A 24,460-nucleotide genomic window follows, 5' to 3' on the forward strand; every position below is an offset into this window, starting at 1 on the left:
TATCATAATTCTTTTTCCAACAGAAAAATAAAACCTGTGGTTTTATTTATATGGTATGTAAAAAAATATACAAAAGAAAACAAACAAATATACTAACTGGAAGTTGATAATAAATGTTCAAACAAGCAAGAGGTTCAGATCCTTGTACTTTTCACCTTGATAAAAGAGAGCATGTTTTTTGTTTAGAAATAAGTTTAATCTATTATCCTTCCTACAAATAAAAATTTAAAGCTAGCATTTAATAGAAAGCTATTAAGATGACATAACACAAACAACATCAAATAGAATTCACCAAATACAAAAATAATCATTTTGTAATCACAGACATTTTTATTTTAAACACTGCAAATGTTCCATATTCATGACAGCCACATTCTTCATTTTAATAAACTACAACTACACCATAACGAAAATAACACAGGGACACACACAAAAAGAATAATTCTGGTGATTTAATCTTTGAGTATAATGGAAGCATTATTAATTAGAATAATTAGAATTCTCCTTTATCAATAAGGATGCAAAAACCTTTGAAAGTCCATTTTAAATCTCTTAATGCTTAAGAAATTAGATACAGCTGACCCTTGAATAACATGGGAACTAGGGGTACTAACCTACCACAAAATCAAAAATCTGCATGTAATTTGTGACTTCCCTAAAACTTAATTAATAGCCTACTGCTGCTGGCAAGCCTTACTGATAACAGTCAATTAACACATATTTTGTATATGTATTATATACTGTATTTTTATGATAAAGTAAGCTAGAGAAATGAAAATGTTATTAAGAAAATCATAAGAGAAAATACATTTATAGTACTGTATGGTGTTTATTGAAAAAATTAATATGGCTCAGTTCTAAGTCATTGTATTCAAGGGCCAACCATATTTTTAAAAATCATCTATTTTCAGATATCAAATCTAAGTGGTACTGGTTCTATAACACATGAAAATAAAGAGATACTGAGGAAATTAGCAATAAGAACAGATTACATCATAAACAGTATGAATTTAAAGGTATAGACACTCAGTTAAAATTAAGAAATATCATAATTTAGTTTAGCAGAAATTAATAGAATGAAATTGCAATACTATATGGGGAAGGGAGAGTTTAGGGCAAGTTTTGGTACCTGAAAGCTATTGACTCCAATATTGCCCGTACAAGATGGTATTTATTGGTGGAAGGCTTCAAACCCATAAAAGAGGCACATGCACAGGGGTCATTTAATGGAGCCTAAAGAAAAGAGATAGTAAGAATTTTTATTATAGTTCTAAATTATATCTATAGACTTAAAGACCTTTTATGCAATAAAAAAACATAGCCATGGTAGAAAAAAAGAATGCTTAGAGTTAGTTTTAAAATAAATGATAGTCTAAAAATATGTCAACTATTAGGATAAGTCTCTAGCAGGACTTAAGCAAGATTGAGTCATAGGTATTGGGCTTAGCTATACCTTCTGTTTGAACTCATACTAAGAGACAATACTGAAGCAGATTAACAAATTATTATTGTTATTTTTATAGAATAACAAACTATTAAATATTTAGCTTTACAAGAGGAAATGCAAAGTAATCCTAGTATCCCTTTTATCCATCTGTAAAGGTTTTACACCAGAATTGTTTTTGTAGAGTGGCTTTTTATTTTTATTTTATTTTATTATTATTTTTTTTTAGAGTGGCTTTTTAAAAGTGTAAGTTAGTCTTAAGATAAAAAACTATAATGCAAATGATGTGTTTTACAGTGTTTTACACTTCACCTAATATGTTGTCAGACATTCAAACGAAACTCTTCTATTTCTTAGCTTAATAGCTTTATTGCCTAAGAGGAGAAATGACCCAGCCTAACTTCTGTCTTTAAAAGAGCCAAAGTCGGGGATCCCTGGGTGGTGCAGCGGTTTAGCGCCTGCCTTTGGCCCAGGGCGCGGTCCTGGAGACCCGGGATCGAATCCCACGTCGGGCTCCCGGTGCATGGAGCCTGCTTCTCCCTCGGCCTGTGTCTCTGCCTCTCTCTCTCTCTCTCTCTGTGTGTGTGTGTGACTATCATAAATAAAATAAAATAAAATAAAATAAAAGAGCCAAAGTCTTCAGCCAGGTGGCTAAGCGGTTTAGCGCCACCTTCAGCCCAGGGCGTGATACTGGAGTCCCAGGATCGAGTCCCACATAGGGCTCCCTGCATGGAGCCTGCTTCTCCCTCTGTCTGTGTCTCTGCCTCTCTCTCTCTCTCTGTCTCTCATGAATAAATAAATACAATCTTAAAAAAATAATAAAAGAGCCAAAGTCTTGAGCTGGAATTATATATCTGTTGGATGAAGTTTGTATTCATCTTTGCATCCCCAGGAATGCAAGACAATTCTGGGACACAAAGAAGAAGAGCAAAGACCCCTGCTAGAGCTTGTAATCTCACAAAGAAAGAGACAGAAGAATGGTTCCAATGGATGATAAAAGGTCACAACAGAGGGATGTGCTGGTACTATCGGGAAATGATGGTCCCCAGGAAAAGTGCCTTCTAGCTTCAGGGCCTTGACTCATCATCTCACACCTGGAAAACTTTCTACCACCTCTTTTTCTAGTTAATCCTACTCCTGTTTCAAATCTTGGCTCAGATTCCTCTGGAAAAACTTCTGATCCCAAAGACAAGACCAAGCATCCATCATCACTTTTATGGAATCCTAGAGCTTTGCATTATAGCAATGTTTATAATCATGTATATTTGTGTGAACATTTGTTAAAACTCTTCCTTTCCTGTAGAAACTGATTCCAATGTGTCTCCAGGGCCTTGCACTGCATCTGGCCCCCACAGGGGATCCTCCACATTTGCTCAATGAACAAACAATACTCTTCCTCATTACTTAACTGAAGATATCCCATATTACATCTTATCTTTACTGTAGCTGTGATTTTCCTTCTATTGTGATTTTATTCGGATTATTTTTTAAATTTATTAATATGTTTTAATGATTCACTCAGTAAAAGCTTATTTATACAGTAACGCTGGCCGATATCAGGTGGCATTCAATTGTAAAACAAAGACAGGTCAGATTCAGCCAGTGCAACTAATCCCTAAATAGTGTGCTACGTATTTTCTGGATAAAAATATTTTCTTCTAATATACCACATAAAATACTGGTATGACTGGCCTGAAATCACTTTTCTAAATATAGCTATGCACATAATTTACAATTAATTAGTAATAGGCCTTGAGAGATAATAAATCCCATGGAATCCTAAAAATTTCTTTTTGGTTACAATGTCCCTATATTAGTTAGGAATCTGTCTTTGGGATCATACTGTAGGGAAAATCCTGTACTGTAGGCAAGATCCTTTGGGCCTGGTCACACCTTGCCAGGGCAGAGAGTCTCCAGCCATACCTCCAACCTATCATTGCCAATCTCATTGAGTAAGCCTCTCTGGCCATCAACCAACCAGGAATGGCAAGACTCGTAAAGTTTTGTTTGGAGTCCTGAGCTAACCTGGCCGACTCCTGCCCAAAGCATAGACTACTTGCCCCCACAGGCCCTTGTCACCACAGGGATTTTTTGCCTAATATGCTGGGGGCCTGCAGGATAGCTAATGCCTCTTACCCTTTATCAACTGTGAACCTAAACACAAACTCCTCTGGCATCTATTGTCTATTCCTGGTGTCATCTTTTACGCCATACCATGAACCAGTACAGCAGAGTAGTTAAGAACCTCACTGGGATATTAGCCTAATAAGCTGGGAACGTGCAGGATAGTTAACATCTCTTGCCCTTTGTCAAAAGGGAACCTAAACACAAACTCTTCTGGCATCTATTGTATATTCCTGTTGTCATATTTTACACCATACCATGAACCAGTACAGCAGAATGGTTAAGAACCTGGACCCTAGAATCAGAACACCTGGGCCCTGACACCAGCTCTGCTGCTCACTAGCTGAGACCACGCAAGTGATTTAATAGCTATAAATCTCAGTTTCCTCATCTTCAGAATAGAATGATAAGAGTATCTTCTGCCTTATTGAGTCACCGAAGATCAAGTGAGATAAATTCATGACATTTAGAACAGTGCCTGACGCACAGTAAGAATTCACTACAATTTTATATTACTATAATTTCTTACCCAAACCTCTCCCACTACTGACTTTCTTCACAACCCTTTCTGTGCCCTTTGAATCCTTCCTTCTATTGTAAATAAATTCTCCTAAAATGTAACCAGTTCTGAGAAGTCCTCTCTACTGTGGACTATAACACTGTGGTTGCTATAACAAAACTGGCTCTGTGCCGGGAAAATAGCTTCAGTTAGAGCTATCCAGTGGAAGACTGTCAAGCTTCTCTACCACAGGGGCCAGAAGCACTGTACTAACTTCCCATGACCACTCTAGACCATAAACATCTACTGTTTGGAGACACTTCCCTTCCCCCATGTTTGTTTAGGGAACATCATGTTTTACCTTTCTGTGGCTCAGACATCCCAGTCATTCACAAAACCAGAGATGGCATTCCTAGTACTTGCTGGCCACACCTCTTACTGAAGAAAATGCTTGAAACCACAGACCTCGTTGTCTACAGCAGCCATGTTTCATGTCCTAGTCCCACTGCCAAAGTACAACCATAGGGACTGAACATGACTAACTCAAAATCTGTCCTAAGCTTGAGAAGACTAGGAGGCCCAGTCAGATTCTCAAGATTTCTCAGAAAAGATCATCCAGAAAAAGACCATCAACAGGGGGAACTGAAGCTAAAATGCACAGAGTGGAAGAAGGTTGTATTTCCAAATTATGGAGAAGCAAACATATGAGGAAAATAATGACAATTAAGCAGAAGTTATGAGGAAGAAAGAATACAGAGCAGAGCTGGTTGTGAGAAAAGTGAACGCACAGAGAAGAAACCACAAAGAACATTAAGAACTGCAAAGTCAGTTGCCGACTTCTTTACAATACCAGTGAACAACCAGCTCCTCTCAGGGTAGCATAAGCAAGCCTGTTCCCTGCAAACCTAAGAACCCTCATTGGAGCATGACTCATCATCCTCTGAAGACTGACACTTGGTTCACAGTCCTGTCTACCCTATCACTGCCACCATCATAGTGACTTTACAGTTAAGCAGATAGTCACTGATTCCTGCCTCTGATACCTATCATGGATATTCCATGTTAGTATCTCCGTCCACAAATCACAAGACCTACCAGAGCAGAACCACAATGGCTGTACAAACCAACGCCACCCCTGGCTTATGGCCCCCATGCTCCAGTCCACCCCTTGCTAGTGGCTGTCCCAGACTTCTCACTTTCCTCAAAGTGCCCCCAATACCCCTTTCTCAGCAGACCCCCATGAGAAATTGAGGCCATTGGGATTTTTCAATGGCTTGCCCCCTGTTATCTATGGCTATAACAATATTCTTAAATTAAGGGCAGTATCACAGATACTTGACCCTTCCATCCTTCCATTTCCTCTATCCTTCATTTTCTTTGTTGTTGACCTAGGCAGCTTATCAGTGATCTCCCTCCTATTTTCCAAACAGTATCAACACACTATTGTTGTCTGAATTAACTTTCAGTTCCCACTTAAGAGTTTCATTGCTACATTGGGAAATACTTGGACTGCAGTCCTCCCCCACCCTTCTCGAACCCAGCATATCAACAGCCTGCAGTCATGGCAGGACAGGGACATTTATTAACATGAAATTAAAAACCACATCTGTGAGTTTTGTCTAATCTTCTGGGCTTTAGCAATATTTTTTAATCATATATTTGATATTATTTTTACAGGCATATGGATTGATGCAGAAGTTAAAAACAGAGCTGCCAAGATAAAGTCACTACTAAGTCTCCCAGCATATTTTTCAAAAAGAGAAGAATATATAGTAGCCTAATTAAATCCTACCTTGGCTAATGACAACTATTCATCTCAAGCTTCCTCCTGAAACCTCAATCCAACAAATATTCTTCACCCCTTGTCCTATCAGAGATGCTAGTTTCCTCACATCATTCTAAAGAGGACACAGTGTGATCTCTATCATGCAGTTGATAAACTTTTAGTCTTTTAGGGTAAGGAAGGAAATCATTATAGATATTAAAATATTGCCAATTGAAAGTCTAGATTGGAAATATCCTATTTTTAGAGATTTGAAACATCCTGATCTAATCCTTTTTCACCAGCTTCTACATGATATTATCCAAACTTTCAAGATTGGGGCTTTTTAAACTGATTGGTTGAATACGGGATGGGCTAGAAGTAAGAGAAATTTTTATTTTGTTAAAGGAAACATATTTAGAGGAGGATTAAAGGGACAGTATAAGCTTTCCAAAAAAAAAAAAAAAAAGAATTTTGTTTATAATAATATACCTGAAAAGTTTTTTAAAAGTCTTTGTAACAATATGTTAAAATCAAAAGCAGTAACACAGATCTCTTAATTAAATACTAAGTTAAATATTACAAAGCCAACTCTCTTACCAGGTTCACTTTTTTATTAGGCAAAGTAACCAATACTTCACCCACCACAACAGTTAACCAAGCTTATAAATAACTGCAAAATATATCTGTGTGTGTGTGTGCGTGTGTGTAATCCTAACGTTTTCTAATTCTCAATGGGACACTTCCTCTAAAAAAAAAATGCCAATATACAGATATATTTCCCCCTCACTGGGAAATGGCTATTTTTTTGGTTATGATAAAGTAAGGCTAGGTCTTATGTACACTACACCTGCCAACTTCTCATTTCCACAGGGGTGGAGCTCTAGGCTGAATTTGCTGTGCTTTTTCATGGAATTTGTGCTAAGTCATGACTCCTCAGCCCTGGAATGTATCTTCACCTTCATACTGCTTGCTGCCCAAATTTTTAGGTAAGGGAGTAGCAGGTACATAATTTTGAGTGTGGGTACGAGGTGAGAAATGTTGGTAGTTGCCAATGACTAAAAAAAATTAAAATAAAAAAAATACCTGCAATCCACTAAAAGATGGAACAAAACAGACTCCTTCAGAATCTTCTAAACTTTTGGCCATTTTTTCAGTCTCAGCAGCATCTGTGAAAAGATCTGTAAAAACAAAAAAAAAGTAATAATAATTTTTTTTAAACCCTAAAACAAAACAGAGGGGCTGAGGAGTGGTACAGAATTATGTTATACGACTAGTGTTTACCTGCACCCACATTTATTACAAGTACAGTGTGAAAGGGTCAACACAAAAGCCAACCTGTACCACCTGGCCATCCACACTGCAAAGCTTTAGGGGCCCATGGAATGTCTTCAGTAGGCTCTGTATGTAGCACACCTTACTTTTTTCTTTAAAGATGCTTAAAAGATGCTATTTACAGGGCACCTGGGTGGTTCAGATGGTTGAGCATCTGACTTTGATTTCAGCTCAGGTCATGATCTCAGGGTTGTGGGATCAAGCCCTGCCACTGGGCTGCATGCTCAGCAGGGATCTGCTTGAGATTCCCTCTCCCTCTCTCTCCTGCCCCTATCCCTGTGCATGCATGTATGCTCTGTTTCTATCTCTCTCAAACAGATAAAGCCTTAAAAATACATAAAAGATTTGGACTGTTTAAAAACTAATTCTGTGTGTTTTCGGGCATTAAAATAAGTTATTCTCCCGAAGATGACACTAATCCTAGTCTTCTGATGAAAGATCATCTACTGAGTCAACTGAAAAACGACTCCATCTAATGAATTCAATATGGGGTCAGTAATAAGTAGATATACTAAAAGTCAATCTTTAAGAAACAAACAAGAAAAGATCTAATTAATTTAATATACTATTTTTACAGGAGTATATAACATACACATAGAAAACTACAAAAACCCCAAATGTATAACAGGGATAAATTTTCAGTGTGAATACACCCACAGAACCAATATCCAGATCAAGATACAAACTTCGCTTGTTTAACATAATGCTTGTGAAATTCATTCATGTTTTTTTTTTTAAATTTTTTTTTTGTTTTAAATTTTTATTTCTTTATGATAGTCACACAGAGAGAGAGAGAGGCAGAGACACAGGCAGAGGGAGAAACAGGCTCCATGCACCGGGAGCCCGATGTGGGATTCGATCCTGGGTCTCCAGGATCGCGCCGTGGGCCAAAGGCAGGCGCCAAACCGCTGCGCCACCCAGGGATCCCTTCATTCATGTTTTTATAAGTAGTTGCGCTTCTTTCTTAGCCCTGTATAATATTCCACTGTGTGACAATATGCAATTTATTAAACTATTCTAAAGTTGATAGGCATTTGGTTTCTAGTTTTTGGCTAATTTAAATAGGCCACTTTGAACACCCATAGACATTATTTTGATGAACATATGTGTATGTTTCTATTTTATATATTCCAAGGGATGGAGCTGCTGGTCCTAAGGTCTACAAATAGATACTGCTAAATCATTTTCCAAAGTAGTTGTACCAAATTAAGGCTCCTGACAACAGTATGAAAATTCCAGTTATGCCATATTCTTGCCAGTAATTGATACTGTTTTTCATTTTAGCTATTTTGGTGGTATTGCATGATGGTTTGATTTTGTTTTCTCTATTAACTAATGAAGCTGCAATTCTTTTCATTGACCATTTGGATATCTTTGTTTGTGAAGTGACTCCTGAATAAGCATGTAGGACAGACAGCATAGATCAGATGAAAAAGTTCAAGAATCAGTCATAATAAATACTGATGTCTTTGTACAGCCTTAAGTTAATTGGTTTAGTTTAATTGTATGTTTTGTTATTCTTATAATGAAAAATTGATTAAAGACATGAAGTTTAAAGAACACCTATGTTAAAACTCAAGTTAATAAGGATTGTTCAATAACAACTACAAATTTTTTTAAAGATTTTATTTATTTATTCACGAGAGAGAGAGAGGCAGAGAGGCAGAGGGAGAAGCAGGCTCCATGCAGGGAGCCCAATGTGGGATTTGATCCCGAGACTCTGGGATTACACCCTGAGCCAAAGTCAGACGCTCAACTGCTGAGCCACCCAGGCATCCCACAACTACAAATTTTATTCAAAATGAATGATCAGCGGGATCCCTGGGTGGCGCAGCGGTTTGGCGCCTGCCTTTGGCCCAGGGCGCGATCCTGGAGACCCGGGATCGAATCCCACATCGGGCTCCCGGTGCATGGAGCCTGCTTCTCCCTCTGCCTGTGTCTCTGCCTCTCAATCTCTCTCTCTCTCTCTCTGTGACTATCATAAATAAATAAAAAAAAATTAAAAAAAAAAAACAAAATGAATGATCAGGGGCACTTAGGTGGCTCAGTGGTTGAGCGTCTGCCTTGGGCTCAGGTCGTGATCCTGGAGTCCCGGGATCAAGTCCCACATTGGGCTCCCTGCAGGGAGCATGTTTTCTCCCTCTACCTATGTCTCTGCCTCTCTGTGTCGCTCATAAATAAATAAATAAAATCTTAAAAAAAAAAAAAAGATTCTCTCACTTTCCCTCTGCCCCTCCCCCTACTCAAAGGCTCTTGCAAATAAAATAAAATTAAAAACTTAAAAATATTCGTTTTTGAAATCCGTAGGTTTTAAAAAATCATGTCCAAATGTCTACATTTTTTTAAAAAAGATTTTATTTATTTGAGAGAGACAGAGCACATAAGAGAGATCACAAGCAGTGGGGAGGGGTAGAGGGAGAAACAGACTCCCCAGTGAGCAGGGAGCCTGATGCAGGACTTGATCCCAGGACACTAGGATCATGACCTGAATGGAAGGCAGACACTTAACCAACTGAGCCACCCAGGTGCCCCTAAATGTCTACATTCGGAAAACATATGAGATGGCTGGTTTGAGGAAAGTTTTTGGCAATAGGCAAAGAAATGGGTGGGGGGAAGAATCTAGTTTATTTAGATTCTTCACTGGTTGTTCCATACTTGCTTGAAAAATGTCTCCAAATAATCTTCCACTTAAACTGTTCTCAAATGAGCTTATTGATGGAAAGTCTTTGAGAGTAAGCAGATTTCACTCTGTCTCCCCCACTGAATACAGCTAAGAATCCTGGATGAAATGCACCGAAAAGCTATCTGAGGACTCACAAGAATAAGGCTGGTCACGAAACTCTAAGTTAACACCAAATCAGTGGTGAGTTTCCTGTTTTTATTTTCTCTGGCATCTCCTGGCTTGGATTCGGGAAAGCTTAAAACTGGACACCTGGGTCTGTACATTGGGTACAAATATGAAGAGCTTCTACAGAAGAACCTTCTTTCTGATCTGAGGAGTAGGACTCAGAGGAGGCTCTATAGGACTAAAAGTGAGGAGATAACCCTGACTTTTGCTTTTGGGATTTTTTTCAGTCTACCTGAACAAGAAGGAGAAAAGGCATTGAAAAAAGAGAGAGAGAGAGAGAGAGAGACAGAGAGAGAGAGAGAGAGAAAAACAGAGAACAGGACTTCATGGATCTATGAGACAATGAGAAAAGACCTAACATTTCTGTGATTTGAATCCCAGAAGGAAAAGACAAAGAATGCAGTGCAGAAAAACTATCTGAAGAAAAAAAAGTGATTGTAAACATTCCACAGCGGATGAAAGGTATAAATCTATAGATTCAAGAACTTCAGAACATCCCAAACTGGATAAACACAAAGAAACTGATGCCCAGGCACATCATAATAAAATTGAAAGTTAAAACCTGAAGGCAAAGTAGAAGTCCTGAAAGCAGGTAGATTATATATTGTGGAACAAACATTAAAATAACTGTGGGTTTCTCATCAAAACTATGAAATGGGGATCCCTGGGTGGCACAGCGGTTTAGCGCCTGCCTTTGGCCCAGGGCGCAATCCTGGAGACCCAGGATCAAATCCCACGTCGGGCTCCCGGTGCATGGAGACTGCTTCTCCCTCTGCCTATGTCTCTTCCTCTCTCTCTCTCTCTCTCTGTGTGACTATCATAAAAAAAAAAAAAAAAACCTATGAAGTGGAACATCTTTTTAAGTACTAAAAGAAAAGAAACGTCAACCTAGAATTCTATATCCTAGCAAAAATATCCTTCAGAAATAAAGACAGTCTCCGATGAAGGAGACTTAAGATAATTTGTTGTTAACAAACATATAAAAGAAATGTTAATCTATATGCAAAAAAAAAAAAAACCTTGACCTAAACTTCACAGCTTATAAGAAAATTTATTCAAAACTGTTATACATCTAAATGTAAAACATAAACTATAAAACTTTTAAAAGAAACCATGGGAGAAAAATCTGTGGGACTGGTTTGGCCAAGAGTTCTTAGATACAATACCCAAAGCATAATTCATAAAACAAAAAGCTGATAAATTAAACTTCACCAATTTAAAAACTTTTACTCTGTAAAGGAGACTGCTAAAAAAATATAAAATATATATATAAAAAAACATATACTATGAAAAGAATGAAGATGTCTGTGAACTGATGGGAAGTAATTCCCAGGATATCCTTTTAAGTGAAAATGGGAGAGTATGAAAGAGCGTACATTATTTTATGTAAGAAATTAGGGAATATAAGAAAACATACATGTATCCTAAATGTTTTTGCAAAAAGAAATACAAAGGACAAACCAAAAACTAATGAAGTGATTACAAGATATAGAAAGACAGGATGAAAGGGAGGTGAGAGAATCGACTTCATATATCCTTTTTCATGGTTTCAACTTTGGGAATCAAGTAACAATTCCACATTAAAAATAATTAGATAACGTTTTTAAAAAGAATGCAGAGGGGGGAAAACAAACTGAATGGTAACAGAAAACAAATGAACTCGATTCTATTTCAAATTACTAAAATCATTGAAGGAAGAAGAACTAATAGAAGTAACTTTTGAATAGTGTGCTTTGGCCATATACCCTTGATATAAAGGGAAAAAACCTGCAAATGATCTTGAGTAAATATTGTTTGATGAAGTGGGATAGGACTAGTAATTCTGAAACTCTTCTCTGTGTGTATTTATGTATATATACATATATATATATATATATATATATATATATATATATTTTAAAGATTTTACTTACGTATTCATGAGACACACACACAGAGGCAGAGACATAGGCAGAGGGAAAAGCAGGCTTCCTGTGGAGAGCCTGATGCAGGATTCGATCAGAGGACCCCAGGATCATGACCTGAGCCAAAGGCAAATGCTCAACCACTGAGCCATCCAGGTGCCCCTCTTTTGTGTATATTTTACACAGATTGAGTAAATGAATATATAATATTAACATTGTCAGGAGCCAGGGTTCTCAATGTGGAAAAAGGGATGTAAAAACATAGAACATAAAAAGATAAGCAAAGATGCTTAGGAGCTAAACTGGGACTGGAGATACAATATAATTTCAAAAAATTTTTACACACTCGGGTGCCTGTGTGGCTCAATCGGTTAAGTGTCAACTCTTGATTTTGGCTCAGGTCATGATCTCAGGGTCATGAGACTGAACCTTGCATTGGGCTCCGAGCTCAGCATGGGGTCTGCTTGTCCCTTTCCCTCTGCTCCTCCTTACCCCTTCTCAAATAAATAAATAAAATCTTTTAAAAGATTTGTTTTTGGGGATCTCTGGGTGGCTCAGTGGTTTGGCGCCTGCCTTCAGCCCAGGGCGTGATCCTGGGGACCTAGGATCGAGTCCCGCATCGGGCTCCCTGCATGGAGCCTGCTTCTCCCTCTGCCTGTGTCTCTGCCTCTCTCTCTCTCCCTCTCTGTGTGTCTCTCACGAATAAATTAAAAATCTTAAAAAAAAAGATTTGTTTTTAACACATATACACACACACTTCTAGCTCTACCGAAACCTGCTGCCAACCATGTTTTTATTTTTATTGATTTATTTTGAATTTTATTATTTTTTAAAGTAGGCTCCACACCCAGTGTGAGGCTTGAACTCATGACCCTGAGATCAAGAGTCACACACCCTACCAACTGAGCCTGCCAGACACCATAACAATCATTATTTTCAAATACCATTTCCTATTCATAGGAGTTAGGGCTCACTGGGAAAGTGGCTAATTTCAGGGTACGAGCAGGAAAAACACAAGATGAGCTTAAAATGTCTTATGCCAGAAACTAAGAAAGAGAAGAAGAAAGAATTATAAGAAAGAGGAAGAAGAAAGATATGGACATTTAAAAGACACAGAAGACAGTCTGAGGAGATTTGCACTGGTTAAATTCTTGACAAACTGAACATGAAAATAAGTAAGACCTATAGAATGAAATAATGAGTTTATAGTGATAATATGTAAATAAAAAGGGTGAAAGGAAAGCTCTTCAATACACAATAGAATGTTAATACAGAGGAGTAATGGGACTAATGGACACCCTGCAACTCCAGGTATACATTCTGAGAAGGATACAGTTACCATTTATGTAGGGTTTCAGCCAAAACTACATAACATGGACCTAGTCACAAGAACGTAAACTGAAGGATATTCTAGACAATAACTGGCCTATGGCTTTCAAAAATGTCAACAGCATGAAAAACAAAGCTGAAGAAGGGACTCCAGATTAAATGAAATTATACAATAAGCAACAATGGTCTGGATCTTATAATGGGGAAGAATTGCCATGAAGGACATTACTGGTACATCTGACAAAATGAGAATATGGACTATAAATATGGTAAAGAATATTATATCCAATGTTAACTCTTCTCAAGTTAATAACCATACTTCAGATAAGTATGAGAGTGTTCTTGTTCTTAGGAAATACACTATGAGGGATCCCTGGGTGGCGCAGTGGTTTGGCGCCTGCCTTTGGCCCAGGGCGCGATCCTGGGGACCTGGGATCGAATCCCATGTCAGGCTCCCAGTGCATGGAGCCTGCTTCTCCCTCTGCCTATGTCTCTGCCTCTCTCTCACTGTGTGCCTATCATAAATAAAAAATTAAAAAAAAAATAAAAAGGAAATACACCATGAAATACTACAGGGAAAGAAGCATGATGCATGTAATCCATTCTTAAAAGAGCTCAGAAAATTATACAGGTATTTATTTGTCCTGCAGTACAGGATAGATGGTAGGTAGGTAACGCAATCATGGTAAAATGTTAAAAATTAGCAAATCTGGAGGAGCAGTTTGGCTGGCTTAGTTGTCAGAGCATGTGACTTGATCTTGGGTTTGTACACTCAAGTCTCAGGTAGGGTATAGAGATTACTTAAAAATAAAATAAAGTCTTAAAGGGTGTACAAGTTTTTGTGTTGTTTTTATAACTTTAAGTTTGAAATTGTTTAAAAATAAAAAGTTAAAACAGTTCTAATTTTCACCTCTCTCTCACTATATATCTCACTGTATATATACCCAGTGAAACATACAGAATACTAATTCTTGGGTATTTTTAAAAGACATTTAATTTATCAATCTTACTTTTTATTATTTGTCAGTTTTAATAATTTGTATGTCCTTGTACGTTTTGGCTGGGAAGTTTATTATGCTTCTCTCCTTTTTCTTATTAATAAGCATTCATCATTTTCCTCTAAATACTGTTTTTACAGAATTATAGTTGGTTTCTGTATTTTTTAGACACTATCAAATTATGTTTCAAAGTTTTCCTTGGCTCTATGTTACTTAAGAAAAGAGATTTCAAATTTCCATGTGGCAAAGTACCATTTAAATACTGTTTTTGCTATTTATTTCTAACCATATTACATAATAGGCTGAGATGTTCCACTCCAGTGCTTTTCAAAGTACAGCACCGAGAAAAGGATGTGTGTGTGTGTGTGTTCAGAATGGGATTTCACTGAACTCGAAATGAAAACATAAATGAACAAAAAGATGAAGAACAGAAAAAAATGTACAGTCTGTTGTTTATTCTTGACCAGCACTTTACCCCATAAGTTACACATCATGGAATTAAAATCATTTATGGGAAGAAGAAAAAAAGAATACCCTTTTGGAACTTAACAGAAACATATTTTTCTTTTTTTAGGGAGGAGAGGGACAGAGAGAGAGGATCTTAAGTAGGCTCCACGCACAGCGGGAACCCAACTCAGGGCTTGAAGCAGGGCTCGATCTTACAACCTTGGATTATGACCTGAGCAGAAATCAAGATGATGCTTAACTGACGGAGCCACCCAGGTGCTCCACGTTACTTTCTTTTATAGAACAATCATACATCATACATAAAATATTTAAGCCTAGTTTAATCAGGGGGCTCTTTTTAGTGTTAAGATAATTTTAATCTCCTAAAGAGATATTCAAAACTATGTTCTTAATGTACAAAAATAAAGATTTTACGTTACCATAAGACATCTTTTATCAGTTTGGTACAAGAACAGTTTTTTTAAAAATATTTTTAAAGGATTTTATTTATTTATTCATGAGACAGAGAGACAGAGAGAGAGAGAGAGAGAGAGAGAGAGAGAGAGAGGCAGAGACACAGGCAGAGGGAGAAGCAGGCTCCATGCAGGGAGCCTGATGCGGGACTCGATCCTGGGTCTCCAGGATCACGCCCTGGGCCGAAGGTGGGCACTAAACCGCTGAGCCACCCAGGGATCTCCCCATACAAGAACAGTTCAAATAAAATAGAACAAAGTCTGGCCTGCTATAGGAGGGAAAAATAAAAACTCTTTTTTGAAAAACATCTTAGTTACACACTTTGCGTTCTCCATGTTGAGATCTTTGATCTATTTCTTTTTGGCTGGAGTATCTCCTTGGGTAATTTCCTCAGAAAACACATACTGCACAGCCAGGAAGTGTCCCTTTTCCACTTAATATGAACGATAGCTTAGCCAAGCACCAAGATATTGGCTCATTGTTCTTTTTTCTCTATATGTATATGTTGTTCCTTTCCAAATTTTACAATTAACTTCCATGCCACTCTGAGTATTTATTTCTTCATACATAAACTATCTTGAAGCTTTTCTTTATTCTTGGAAATCAGATAATTCACACACATGACTTAGTTTGTATCTCTTCTTTTTTTTTTTTTAACTAAGCTATTTCAGTCTGAAAACTAAGGTCTTTCTTCTGTTCAAGGAAATTTATTTTCAATTTTTTGCTTCAATGTTTACATTTTTGTAACTCCATTACCATAATTACATTTTCATATGCCAGCAAAGAGACTACTGTTCACATATTTTTTTCTCTAATCTCTCCTCTGTATCTCTTACCTCTCAGTTTTATCTTCTATTTTTCTTTTTTGTTTTTAAATTCTTTATGATTCTTATTTGGATTTTTAGCACTATTTTATGTTTTACATATCAAGGTTTTGTTCTTCAAAACTCTGGATGTTTTCCAAACATTTCTTTGTAATATTTTCTTTCAACCCTTCAAGTTTAACTTTTGTTGGTGTTATTTTAATCTTCAGTTTCTTCTATTATACCTGCCTTCAGGGTGCTGTATGTTCTTACATTGTGCTTCCTTTCAGATCAGGCTCATTATGGGGTTGTCAGGCAATGAGAGAGGTAGAGGAGTGAACCTTGGCTCTCTGGTTTCTGGAAATATGAGAAAGATTAGGCCTCCCTCTCTCAGGCTGGAAGAGGAGCAGTTCAGACCAAACAGTATTGATGTCCACTGTTGGCAAGCTCTCCCAGGGATTGGCCAGGCCAGCCTTCTTCTCCACATTCTTTGGGGATTTTCTCCTGGCTCAGCAGGCTGGATCCATAGAGAAAATCCGGAGCATCTTTTTTTTTTTTTTTTTTTTCTTAAAGAGACAGCGAGAGAGTGGGGGCAGGGGATGGGCATGATGTGGGAGGGGCAGAGGGAGAAGGAAATAAAGAATCTTAAGTAACCTCTACACCCAGCAAGGAGCCTGACTTGGGGCTTGATCTTACAACCCTGAGATCATGACCTAACTGAAATCAAGAGTCCATGCTAAACCAACTGAGCCACCCAGGAGCCCCAAACATCCAAGCGTCTTTAGCAGCCTCTAATATTTTCACCAATAACACTCAGGTGGTGGCCTCTACAAGACCCTGGGTCTGCACTGTCTACTTGAGAATTTAAGGATTCATTCATACTGGGCTCTACTTGAGCTTCAGTGATAACCCATACTTCTCTTCCCCAACAAGAAGAGAGGGATCTGGGACCATTAACTAAGATCCTGTTCACCAGCAGTAACATGTATGCGGTTCACCACCACCTAGAACTAGTTCATATAATGAGAAAATGTTTATCTCATCCCTTCTAATGAGGGATACTTTCTCTCTTGGGAAGATACCCTGAGAGGAATCAGTTTCCTTATTTCTAGTAAACAAGAGTCCTGGGTAATTTTACATGTGTATGGGGAAGTCTTATGGGGATTGCATGGAGCAAGCAGATGTGACACGTAGCAATTAAAAGTGATATTGCTAGGGAAAAAATGTTCCCTAACCTGTGTTACTGGAGGACAACAGAGATGTCAACTGCCTGAACTGCAGAGAAGAAATAGGGCATTCTTTTAGTCCCTTAAATAGGTCATGCTTCTCCCTGCTTGGGGCCTACCTCACTACTCCTCCTTACTTGGACTGCCTCCTAATTTAACTTGCTTCTCTCACCTATAAAACCACTCTTTTCTTTTCTTTCTTTCTAAGATTTATTTTTATTTTTTATTTTTTTATTTTAGAGAGAGAGCAAGCAGGGCAGGGGGCAGAGGGAGAGGGAGAAAATCTCCAGAAGACTCCCTACTAAGCACAGAGCCCAACATGAGATCAGGACCTGAGTGGAAATCAAGAGTCCAATGCTTAACCAACTGAGCCACCCAGGTGCAACCACTAGTTGTTATCCCTTCAGGGAATAGCCAACATCATTCTTGAAAGAAGCCTCTTGATTCTCCAGACTAGACAAAGCTCTCCCTTTAAAAAGGGATCATTGATCCTACTACTACTTCTTCTTCCTGGGACTTAACACTAATATATATATATATATATTTTTTTCAGCTTTTCATTTAAAACATGTCTTTCCTGCTAGACTATAAATGCCATGAGAGCAGCAGGTGTCTGTGTTATTCATTTGTGTCCCCTCACATGTACAGTTCCAGGCACACGGTGAGCACTCAGTTACTTGTTAACTCAATAAAAGCTAGAAGACATAAAAAATATTTATTAAGATTAAGACAGCAAAATAGAACAAAGAGTGAAGGGGAGCAGAAATGGATCAAATTAAAAAGAAGAGATGATCCTGTGGGAACCCAAATGTTGAATTAACATAGAGGGCTAAAGGGGAAAAAATGGAAAAATTGGGCTGTGTGAAAAAGACTTAGAAAATAGATCCGAAAATCAAGATGAAACTTGTTTTAAACAGCTTTTATACCTGAGCCTGAAGTACTCAATCCACTAAAACAAGTGGAAGGAAGCCATCATTCAGATTGGAACAAGCTCAGGATGCCACACAAAGATAGTCTCAGCTTACACATTCAAGGAAATTCCAGGGCTACTTAGGCTCTTACACACTGTGTTTCTCCTGAACATAATTAATTTTTCTCAGTATACCCATTAAAGTGATATATATTCAAATAAATGTCAGCTTTTTTTGTGTGAATTTCAGACAGATACGTACAATAAGGTTTAGCTTTACCAATGACTAAAAATTTAAAGTAAATAACTCAACTCTGAATTCTCTCTCCCTCCAGTTAGGACAATAGTCCCATTTTCTTGCCAGATACGCAACTGGCCCTTAGGAGAGCTTGTGACTCCACCAGAAATCACACCACTTTTCTAGGTAGGACCATTTAGCCCCATCTCCCAGAAAAGAGCTTTCATCATTTGAGAATCATGGTGAATGAGCCTTAATCCAGCAAAACAAAGATTCCTATGGAGAATGTGCACATGATGTCACACAGAACTCTAGAATGATTTTTTTAACTGATGAATGTGAAATTATTCTGCTTTTTCTTTGCATCTTCTGGGAAGGAAGTAAAATTAATAGAAGGTATAACTTAAAGAGAAGAAATATATAATTTTCTATTTCTGATAATCAACATAGATGTCCAAAAATAAAAGAAATACATTTGGAATGCCTGAGTGGCTCAGCGGTTAAGTGTTAATGCCACAGTTAGCCCAGCGGTTAAGTGGGCTCCCTGCATGGAGCTTGCTTCTCCCTCTGCCTGTGTCTCTGCCTCTCTCCTGCATCTCTCATGAATAAATAAATAAAATATTTAAAAAAACAAAACAGGGCAGCCCCGGTGGCCCAGCAGTTTAGCGCCACCTTCAGCCCGGGGTGTGATCCTGGAGACCCGGGATCAAGTCCCACATTGGGCTCCCTGCATGGATGGGGCCTGCTTCTCCCTCTGCCTGTGTCTCTGCCTCTCTCCTCTCTCTCTCTCTCTCTCTCTCTCTCTGTGTGTGTCTGTCCTGAAAAAATAAATAAAATCTTTAAAAAAAATAAAAATAAATAAAAAAGAAAAAAAGAAAAGGAAAGAAAAGAAAAGAAGTACATTTAAAGAAGAAACTTTTGGGGCACCTGGGTGGCTAAATCAGTTGGGCCTCCAACTGTTGATTTCAGCTCAGGTCATGATCTCAGGGTCCTGTCCTGAGATCAAGCATCTTGCTGGGCTCCATGCTCAGCAGGGATTCTGCTTGAGATTGTCTCTCTCTCCCCCTCTGCCCCTCCCCCTTCTCAAGATCTCACTCTTACACTCTCTCTGAATAAATAAATAAATAAATCTAAAAAAAGAAAAAAAACAAGAGACTTTAAGGAGGTAACAGAAAACTTTGAAATAAACTTTTTTTTGTGTGCAGGCTCATGGAGAAAGAGAAAAAGGAAGAAAGGAGATAGATTGGCATTTTCCTCCTATGTTTACTGCCAAAAGATTTAGCTCTGTCTTTAAACGAATCAGCTTAGTTCAAATTAGCAAAGTAGAAAACCATAGCCTGCTCCATAATTTTATCATCAGAGATACCCCACTGTTTTGTTTTGTTTGTTTAGAGATACCCACTGTTAATCTTTGGTATATAACATTTCACACCTTCTGCATGAAATATGGCTATATAATATACAGGCTGTTCATTATTTACAATAGCCAAAAAGTGAAAATAACCCAAATGTCAATGACAGGTGACATCATTTTTTAGATGTGTATTTCTTTGATTGTGGAATTTGAACAGCATTTTTTTCATTTTTAATTTTTTTTTTTTAAGATTTAATTTATTTATTTGAGAGAGAGCAAGAGAGGGAGAGAGTAAAGTGGGAGAGGGAGAGGGAAAAGGAGGTTCCCTGCCCAGCATGGAGCCCAACGCAGGACTCGATCCCAGGACTCTGGGATCATGACCTTAGCTGAGGGCAGATGCTTAAGTGACCGAGCCACCCAAGTGCCCAATGAATAGTATTTTATTTAAGTTTACTTATTTATTTTTTTTAGTAATCTCTACACCCAATGTGGGGCTTGGACTAGTAACCCTGAGATCAAGAGTCAAATGCTCCTTCCAGGAGCCTCTGAGTAGCATTTTTTAGTAGTTATTTATGATAGTTGTACTTCTGTACTTGGTTAACTTTTTTTAAAATATTTTATTTATTTATTCATGAGAGAGACACACACACACACACACAAACACACACAGAGGCAGACACAGGCAGAGGGAGAAGCAGGCTCCATGCAGGGAGCCCAATGCGGGATTCGATCCCAAGACTCCAGGATCACACCCTGGGCCGAAGGCAGGCACTAAACCACTGAGCCACCCAGAGATCTCCTTGTTCATTCTTTAGTCATCTTTATTAATTTTTTTGGTGTATGCTACAAATTGGTCTTACCAATTTGACTTTTAACTTTGCTTATACCATCTCTCCTTACACATTCTAATAATTTATATACTTAAATTTACTGTCTTTTTTTTTTTTTTCTTTATGGTATCCGGCCTTAAGGCTTAGCCTTTTACCATCCCAGTGTCATAAAAATAATATCCTATTTTTTTTTAATCATAGTTCTTAAGTCTCATTTGAACAATCCACTCATTCTCTACTCGTCAATAGTCCTATGACATTCTTGAATTCTTTAAGTCTGTTCTATGAAATCTGTTTAAAAGAAGATTTACCTAATTCTTGAGCCCATTTTATGATAGTGCCAGTGTCTCCTGCATTGCTTTCAGCTAAGCATACAACTTCTTGGCCAATCTTCCACCCAATTAGTGGATAAAAGCCTTAAAGAAAAAAAGAAACAAAATAAGTCAAATGTAATAAATAGATAATTCATTACAGAGACATCTACAGTTTGATTATCTTAAAAAATAGCAAAGTGGCTCTGAAGTCAGTGGTCTCACAAGTTTCTAACCTCTTAGCCTCAGTCTCCTCAACTGTGAAATAGTTGGCCTCCGAAAGCTCCTGTGAGAATAAACTGAATTACTGCATAAAAAACTTAGTGCAGTGTCTGGTATTTAATATGAACAATAAACATTAGCTTTTAGTAGCCATAGGCATATCTATGTCTCTAGAAACACACAGAGCCATCTATGCTATTGCATTTATCTGTGAAGCTTCCTAAATAGAAATAATCTAACGCAATGATGAAATTTTCTAGCTTTAATTTTCCTAATTAGGGGAAAAGGAAGAGCTTGAGGGAGGATGGAAAGTAAGAAAAAGATTTTTAAAATCTACCCCTTAGTAACCATGTTAGGAGACCATAGTCCAGATTTAGAATCCACAGGTCTCTTAGGGTATAGTTCCACATTCTAAATTTCTTTGTTTACACATCCTAAGATGTCTTCCATAAGGGAGACCAATTTCTTGGCAACTGTCATTAAATATGCATGGATCACTAGTTGAGAATTATAAAAAAAAAAAAAATCACAAAAGAAGAACTGCTAACACATAAAAGAAAATTTAGAGGCCTAGAAAGATGTTTTAAACAAATATAACAGATATTACAGGTAAATATTTGGTAAACTGACCAAAAGCCCCTAATCCTGAATTTTTCTATAATAACATGTCTCATTTTTTTATCCTTTTAAAGAAAAAAGGGAATTGGAAATTAACTGTCTCTTGGAATACTAGCAAAAAATACATTAGAGAATACAAAAGAGTATTACATTAGAGTATTACAAAAGTTAAATATAAAAAGAAATGATATTTTATCAATAAAAAGGATAAATTCTAACTATTTACCTCTAATAGTATGTTGAAGGTTATTTCCAGTATTAATATCCAAAAATGTCCCAGTTCCCATGGTTAGTTTCACATCTCCTGCGTGGAAACAGCACTCTCCAAACATGGCTGATTGCTGATCGGCGACCTGTCAAAAATGTTCAAATATAAGATGGCTGGGTCATACAGTGGCCCATTTTACTGTATTCCACTGTCTGCTATATTAAATTCTCAAGGGTCAACATTTTGTTTTCTTTTTTCCTTTTCCTTAAAAGAAAAAAAAATCCCTAGAAAGAACAAGATAGAAGTTTCTCCAGGACTAACATTTTGTGAATGAATAATGTGCCTCAGGAATTTTTAGTAGGCAGCCCACTTTATGACTTTTAAGTCATATCACAGGAAAAATCTGAAAAATAAAGGTCAGAATAAAAATTGTGGGGAAAAAAACTAAGATTTTTCAACTTAAAAGTAGTTTCATTCGTCAAAATAATGACCTCACAAATTTCTCTTTTAATAAGAGTGATAGGTGTGTGCTCAATATAAATAGATACAGGTCAAAACTGCATATTCCCAATCATATTACTTTTGTTAAAAGAAATAATATAACAATTTGTTAAAATAATTGTATGTAGCTTGTTAAGAATCATTGTTTAACAGAGTAAATTTTAAAGACCTAATAGGCTTTATTAATTGATGCATGAATTGGGCATTCCATCTAGCAGAGGTGAGCTTCAAAGGGCTAAAGAAAAGGAAAGGGTTTTAAAAGTAGAGAAAGAGCAGAGAAAAAAGGAAACTATTAGCAAAGAATCCATTGTTTTAGGCAAGGTCACCCTCCTAAGGGGAACAGATGGGGTCTATCATTAAATTTCCTAATGCTTACTGGGAAATTCCCATGTTGACTGGTTAAGGGTTACATTTCTGGGAGGCTGAAACTACAGGTAGGTTAGCTATTGAGTCTTGGTTTATTGGCTTGTAGCTGCCATTTTAAGCCTGTGGTTTTTTTATTCCTCCCTTTTGATCAGACTCTAGTTTAACTGAGAGATGCGATCAAAATTTAAAGCATTAGTATCATTCTCTACCACCACTCCAGAGTTCTCACAGCTATTACTGATCCTCTGTGTGGCATTCACAGGTCACGATGGTTTTTTTGCTTAATCTCTGTGATATTCACAGGTTACAACTTCAGGTTCACAATTTTTATGTTGGCTCTTCCTTTTCTCATGTTCCACTCTTAGGGAGATCATGTGCTTGGCAGTTAACATGCATTTAAAGCTTTTGAAAGAATACAATGTACTAGGGAGAGAATTGTGATAATTTTAAGAAGGGTAATTCCCAATATTTGGAGTGTATTTCTAGTAGTGTTAAGCAATTGGGAACTGTCTGTTAAATTGGCATTCTTTAGATTGGCAAATTTATAAATATATTTTATAATTTTTAGAAGCATATGTCTTTTTAATTTTCCAATGTAGCACAAACATATGCAAATACATTTTAGTTGTTCTGAAATAAGAAGCTACAAGTAGCTATTTCTTTTTTTTAAGATTTAAAAAATTTTTTAAGTAATCTCTACCCCAATGTGGGGCTCGAACTTATAGCCCTAAGATCGAGAGTCACCTGATCCACCAAAGCCAGCCAGGCACCACAAGTTAAACCTATGTTTAGTAACTGATATTTTAGTATTCCATCTTATTTACAAATGATATAGATATTTAATGAATTTAGCTTAATTCATTACTTAATCTAACTTAGCAAAACTTTAAGTGCTAGGTTCCCAAAATGATTTGGGAGACTATTTAAAAGATTACCTAAATTTTTAATTTTATTTATATCTATTTACTTGTTCTTAATAATTACACTTATGTTACCCTAAAAACTTCTTGAGACATCAGATAAAGTCAGTTACTCTTCCAAGTTTTTTTTTTTTTTTTAAGATTTATCTATTTATTTGAGAAAGATGGGGGTCAGGGGCGGGGCGGGGGTGGAGAGGGAGAGAAAGAGAATCTCAAGCAGACTTTCCACCGAGTACAGAGCTTGATGCGGGGCTCAATCTCATGACCCCAAGATGATGACCTGAGCTGAAATCAAGAGTTGGATGCCCAACCAACTGAGCTACCCAGGTGTGCCCTGCCAAGCTATTAAAAAAAAAAATTTGTAACAGATAACATTACATTATTTGCCTTTAAGTAAACCAAGTCAGAATAAAATGTTACTGCTAATAGCCCTAAAGACATGTCTAGTTGAATTTTTTTAAATATTTACTTATTTGAGAGACAGTGCACACAAGCACATGCACACAAGTGAGAGGGGCTGAGGAACAGGGAGAGAGAATCTCAAGCAGAGTCCACACAGAGCACAGAGCCCAACGTAGGGCTCAGTGTTCGATCCCATAACTCCGATATCATGTTCTGAGCCAAAACCAAGGGTTGGTTGCTTAACAGCCTGTGCCATTCAGGCACCAAGATATGTCTACTTTAATTAAACCAGCAACCTTAAAGTAGATTTCACATCAAGTATTTTCCCAGATCATGTGAACTTGAGAAAATATTTGGATTAGTTTCTTTCTGAGTTTTAAAATGTCT

At 37.3% G+C, this 24,460-nt stretch overlaps 1 protein-coding gene across 3 annotated transcripts in view; it reads right to left on the reverse strand.

The window, feature by feature from the left end:
* GK5 (glycerol kinase 5) overlaps window positions 1-24,460 on the reverse strand; it is a 74,254-nt gene that overhangs the window by 9,689 nt on the left and 40,105 nt on the right. For all 3 annotated transcript variants that reach the window (XM_055320922.1, XM_055320921.1, XM_055320923.1), the window contains 4 exons: window positions 21,903-22,029; window positions 20,837-20,941; window positions 6,916-7,010; window positions 1,130-1,233 (listed from right to left, as the gene is read on the reverse strand). In XM_055320922.1, coding sequence (XP_055176897.1) covers window positions 1,130-1,233; window positions 6,916-7,010; window positions 20,837-20,941; window positions 21,903-22,029 — 431 coding nt within the window. The remainder of the gene's footprint in view (window positions 1-1,129; window positions 1,234-6,915; window positions 7,011-20,836; window positions 20,942-21,902; window positions 22,030-24,460) is intronic.

This window comes from Nyctereutes procyonoides, unplaced genomic scaffold (assembly GCF_905146905.1).
Source record: "Nyctereutes procyonoides isolate TBG_1078 unplaced genomic scaffold, NYPRO_anot_genome, whole genome shotgun sequence".
In the NCBI taxonomy this organism is placed as follows: Eukaryota; Metazoa; Chordata; class Mammalia; order Carnivora; family Canidae; genus Nyctereutes; species Nyctereutes procyonoides.